This window comes from Halichoeres trimaculatus, unplaced genomic scaffold (genome assembly GCF_033239565.1).
Source record: "Halichoeres trimaculatus isolate MK-OKI-2021-1 unplaced genomic scaffold, fHalTri1.1 fHalTri1_scaffold_227, whole genome shotgun sequence".
Classification (NCBI taxonomy): Eukaryota; Metazoa; Chordata; class Actinopteri; order Labriformes; family Labridae; genus Halichoeres; species Halichoeres trimaculatus.
In genome coordinates this window covers 305,001-310,000 of record NW_027437222.1, presented here as the reverse complement: position 1 = coordinate 310,000, position 5,000 = coordinate 305,001, and the positions used below count along the sequence as shown (strand labels likewise).

At 46.1% G+C, this 5,000-nt stretch overlaps 1 protein-coding gene across 3 annotated transcripts in view; it reads left to right on the top strand.

Moving 5' to 3' along the window:
- LOC141786570 (serine/threonine-protein kinase PAK 1-like) overlaps nucleotides 1-5,000 on the top strand; it is a 52,448-nt gene that overhangs the window by 42,768 nt on the left and 4,680 nt on the right. For all 3 annotated transcript variants that reach the window (XM_074665176.1, XM_074665177.1, XM_074665175.1), the window contains 3 exons: nucleotides 1,524-1,587; nucleotides 1,733-1,781; nucleotides 3,679-3,791. In XM_074665176.1, coding sequence (XP_074521277.1) covers nucleotides 1,524-1,587; nucleotides 1,733-1,781; nucleotides 3,679-3,791 — 226 coding nt within the window. The remainder of the gene's footprint in view (nucleotides 1-1,523; nucleotides 1,588-1,732; nucleotides 1,782-3,678; nucleotides 3,792-5,000) is intronic.

Here is a 5,000-nt window from a genome sequence, read left to right as displayed (position 1 = left end):
AAAAAAAGGTCTCCTCTGACCCCAAAAAAAGGTCTCCTCTGGCCCCCAAAAAAGTTCTCCTCTGACCCCCAAATTTGGTCTCCTCTGACCCCCAAATTTGGTCTCCTCTGACCCCAAAAAAAGGTCTCCTCTGGCCCCCAAAAAAGTTCTCCTCTGACCCCCAAATTTGGTCTCCTTTGACCCCTTAAAAGTATCTCCTCTGACCCCCAAATTTGGTCTCCTCTGACCCCAAAAAAGTTCTCCTCTGACCCCAAATTTGGTCTCCTCTGACCCCAAAAAAGTTCTCCTCTGACCCCAAAAAAAGGTCTCCTCTGACCCCAAAAAAAGGTCTCCTCTGACCCCAAAAAAGGTCTCCTCTGGCCCCCAAAAAAGTTCTTCTCTGACCCCCAAATTTGGTCTCCTCTGGGCCCAGGCGGAAGTTTTTTAACGTTTAACGTTGACCTGCAGACCAAGTTTAGTCTCCCTGACCAGGGACGGGGTCAAACAGATGTGAAACTTTCACTAACCCTTCTGAGTCTTTTTAAAACTACATTAATAAATAAATGAAGTGAGGATTCATAGTTTCTGTTCACATTTTCAGTTTGTATATCAGAAAAAGAAGAAAGAGATTTCAGAAAAAGAGAAACTCTGACCCTCAGTAAACTTTAGGTGATCGTTGGAATAAAAAGATGTTTTCAGAGAAACTGTAGAAAAATAAAAACAGGTCTTTAGAGTAATAACCCCCTCGTCCTGTGTTTGAACGTGTGGCTGTTTCTCTAACCCTGAATAAAGCCTGTGTGTTTCTTAAACCATGCCCCACGCCCGCCCAGATGTGCTCAGATCTCCCTCTGCTGGTAAGACCAGGATACTGCCCGTCTGTCCGTCTGACTCTCTGACTGACAGACCTGATATCCACTGTCCCCGCCCCCACTGTCCAATCCTCTCGTCTGATTGGTCTCTCTCTTTCCATCACTCAGTCTCCTGAGGTTACAGAGCCAAGTCCTCTGATCCGTCCCTGGACTCTGGATCCAGTATCTGAGAAACCTTCTCTCCTCCTCCTCTTCTCCTCCTCCTCCTCCTCTTCCTCCTCTCCTTCTCTGTTTCAGTTCATCATCCCTCATCCTGACTCTCAGCTTTACTTTTCCTCCTTCTCCTCTGTTTTCTTTGGTTTGTTGACCTGAGTTGGACCTTTTCTGAGGTTTTGTTTCATCTACGTTGAGTTTTGCTCTGTTTGGTCTCATCTCCTCATTTCTCTGTTTTCTGTTTTCTGTTTTCTGTTTTCTGTTTTCTGTCTCTGTTTTCTGTCTCTGCTCTCTGTTTTCTGTTTTCTGTTTTCTGTTTTCTGTTTCTGCTCTGCATGCTGCTCTGACCTGAGTGCTGTGACCTTAGAGCAGAATCTGAATGAACGGGGAAACCTGGAGCTCTTCAGTCCATTCAGACTCTGTGGATCTGTAGAGTCAGAAACCTGAACAGGAGTTTAATCTTTGCTCTGTGGACGTCCACTAACATGAGCGTTCTGCTTCCTGTCTCTGTCTTTGTCTCAGGGACGATCGTGAGCGTCGGAGACCCCAAGAAGAAGTACACTCGCTTTGAGAAGATTGGCCAGGGGTGAGTTTCCCCTGCTAACAGAAACCGTTTCAGTCCGGTCTCTTTGGGACCAGAATGAGTCTGATGGGGGTTAGTTCACTTTCTGACTCTTTGTGAAGCACTTCCTGTGAGTTTGACCATTTCCTGCTCCTGTGTGTGTTTTCAGGGCGTCTGGGACCGTGTACACAGCCATAGACATCGCTACAGGACAGGAAGTAAGTCTCCTCTGAGGGCCGGTCGTCCTCTGGTCTCCAGGTTTTTATGTTGGCTCAGGTTGAAGTTTAGTTTATGTAAAACTTTTTTAAAAATCTTTATTTAAACAGGGATATCCATGTTGAGATTGACACCAATCAATGAAGGTGTTAATGTGCACAAACTCATCAGATGATCTTAATCCTGGTTTAAACTGAACAAATAATCCAGGTTGAGGTGAACCTGTAGCTCAGAGCAGGATGGTCATGGCTGAGGATTATGAGGGATTAAAGTCTAACAGGAGATTAAAGGTAAATATCTGACCTGTTGGTGACAGAAAGTGACAGATTTCTCTTAATGATCACATGATCCTCTCATTATTGGTGAATATGAGTTTATGCAGAGAGGCTGTTTTCAATCAGTGACGTGGATCAAACATGAAACCAACGAGTTTTTATTTAACTTCCAGCTGAAGATTTCCCTCTTTATCTGATGATTCAGGACAGAAATGAAGCTCACGCTGACTGACTGTTCACTGACTGTTTACTGACTGACTGTTCACTGACTGTTCACTGACTGTTCACTGACTGATCACTGACTGTTCACTGACTGTTCACTGACTGTTCACTGACTGTTTACTGAGTGTTTACTGACTGTTCACTGACTGTTCACTGACTGTTCACTGACTGTTCACTGACTGTTCACTGAGTGACTGTTCACTGAGTGTTTACTGAGTGACTGTTCACTGACTGTTCACTGAGTGACTGTTCACTGAGTGACTGTTCACTGAGTGACTGTGCACTGAGTGACTGTTCACTGACTGACTGTTCACTGACTGACTGCTCACTGACTGACTGTTCACTGACTGACTGATCACTGACTGTTCACTGACTGTTCACTGACTGACTGTTCACTGACTGTTCACTGACTGTTTACTGACTGTTCACTGACTGTTTACTGACTGTTCACTGACTGTTCACTGACTGTTCACTGACTGATCACTGACTGTTCACTGACTGTTCACTGACTGATCACTGACTGATCACTGACTGTTCACTGACTGTTCACTGACTGTTCACTGACTGATCACTGACTGTTTACTGACTGTTCACTGACTGTTCACTGACTGTTCACTGACTGTTCACTGACTGTTTACTGACTGTTCACTGACTGTTCACTGACTGTTCACTGACTGATCACTGACTGTTCACTGACTGTTCACTGACTGTTTACTGACTGTTCACTGACTGATCACTGACTGTTCACTGACTGATCACTGACTGTTCACTGACTGTTCACTGACTGATCACTGACTGTTCACTGACTGTTCACTGACTGACTGTTCACTGACTGACTGTTCACTGACTGATCAATGACTGACTGTTCACTGACTGTTGAAGCTGCAGTGGGTGAAAGGCTGTGTTGAAGCTGGTGTTCAGTCTCAGCTGATGGGGATAAAGAGCAGTCAGACGAGCTGCAGCTTCATGAAGCCAACACTGAGGCAGAAACTGAGTTTTCAGCTGCAGCTCGTTCTTCAAGGTTATTTTCACAGAAGCTGAGTCTCTGTGGGACTGATCCTCCTGACCAAGACTCTGAGGATCAGGGTGTTTGACGTCAGGCTGCCGCTCAGCTCGCTGCTTTTTCTGAATGTCCGTCATTAATCTGCAGGTTCATCTTCACCCCTCTGTCTGCTCCTGTTCCCGTCCGAACAACGCTTTCCTTCAAACCCTCTGTCTCTATGTCTTCATGTCTTTATGTCTTTATGTCTTTATGTCTTTACGTCTTTATGTTTTTATGTCTTTATGTCTTCATGTCTTTGTGTCTTTATGTCTTCATGTCTTTACGTCTTTATGTCTTTATGTCTTTAAATGTCTTTATGTCATTACTGGAAACACTGAAGTGTGATCCTCTGCCCGGCAGGTGGCCATCAAACAGATGAACCTGCAGCAGCAGCCCAAGAAGGAGCTGATCATCAACGAGATCCTGGTCATGAGGGAAAACAAGAACCCCAACATCGTCAACTACCTGGACAGGTAAACACACTCAGGTGATCTGCTCAGGGGAAACCACACGTCGAGCTTGCTCTGCCTTCCTGAAGCTCGGCCCAGGAGCCAGAGTCTGGGTTTTCAAAAGCTGAAACTGAGACGTTAGACCATGACCTGACCTTTGGTCCACGACGGTCAAAAACACGTAAAGGGTCAAAAACAGCAAGAAAGTGTGTGTGTGTGTGTGTGTGTGTGTGTGTGTGTGGTGTGTGTGTGTGTGTGTGTGTGTGTGTGTGTGTGTATGTGTATGTGTGTGTGCAGAGCGTCCTGTGAGGCTTTCATTGGTCATTAAACTGATTAAAACCAGGAGAAATCAGAAAGAGGAGAATCTTCGTGGTTGGATCTGCAGAAACGTGTGAATCTGCTCGTCCTGGTTTCTGGACTCAGGTTTTTCACATCGTGCTGCGTGAACGGATCTTCAGACCAACCATCACTGACAGCTCCTCAGGAAACCTCGGTTGTTCTGTATCAGGAGAAATGAGACAAAGCACAGAAATCTTGAGTCTGAGGAGGAGGAGGCTGTGGCTAACGGTGGTTACATCATGACCAGACGGCGCCGGCCTTCCTTGAGGCTGCAGCTTTAAAAGACGAAGAATTATTTTTAGTTTGGCAGATTCACACTCAGCGGGGCGTGAAAGAAGCTGTAAAATAAACCAAACAAAAAGTTCCAGACTCCTCCTGGAAACCTGGAAACCTGGAAACCTGGGAACGGCCTCTGCAGAGCTCCAGGAGCTGCTGCAGCCGTGGAGATCTCTGAGGAAACAGGTCTGAGCTGGGAGGACTGCGGGGCGGCGGGGCGGTGGGGGGCGTCTGGTCGTCCTGGTTTCCTGTGTGTCCTCAGAGACATGCAGAGCCAGGAACCAGGCTGGGGATGAAACCGTGGCTGCTGTGGAGACGGCGTTCCTACAGGCGCTGATTTAAAGGTTTAGAGTCCTCGTCGTCTTTCAGTCCTCCTCCTCCTCCTCCTCCTCCTCACACTTCTCTCTGGTTTTATAAAATACTCCTTAAACTGAGCTTGTTGTAGATGTGATGGTTTAGTTTCACTCAGGGGGAGTTAAACTCACCTCACGCCTAAGATTTAACGTGTCTGATTCTTTATTTTCACTTTAAAATGTTTTTAAGATTCAACCCAAATCAAACGACCCTCAGCTCAAACACACTCTCTGCAGGGAAACACGACAACTGGAGACAAAGTCC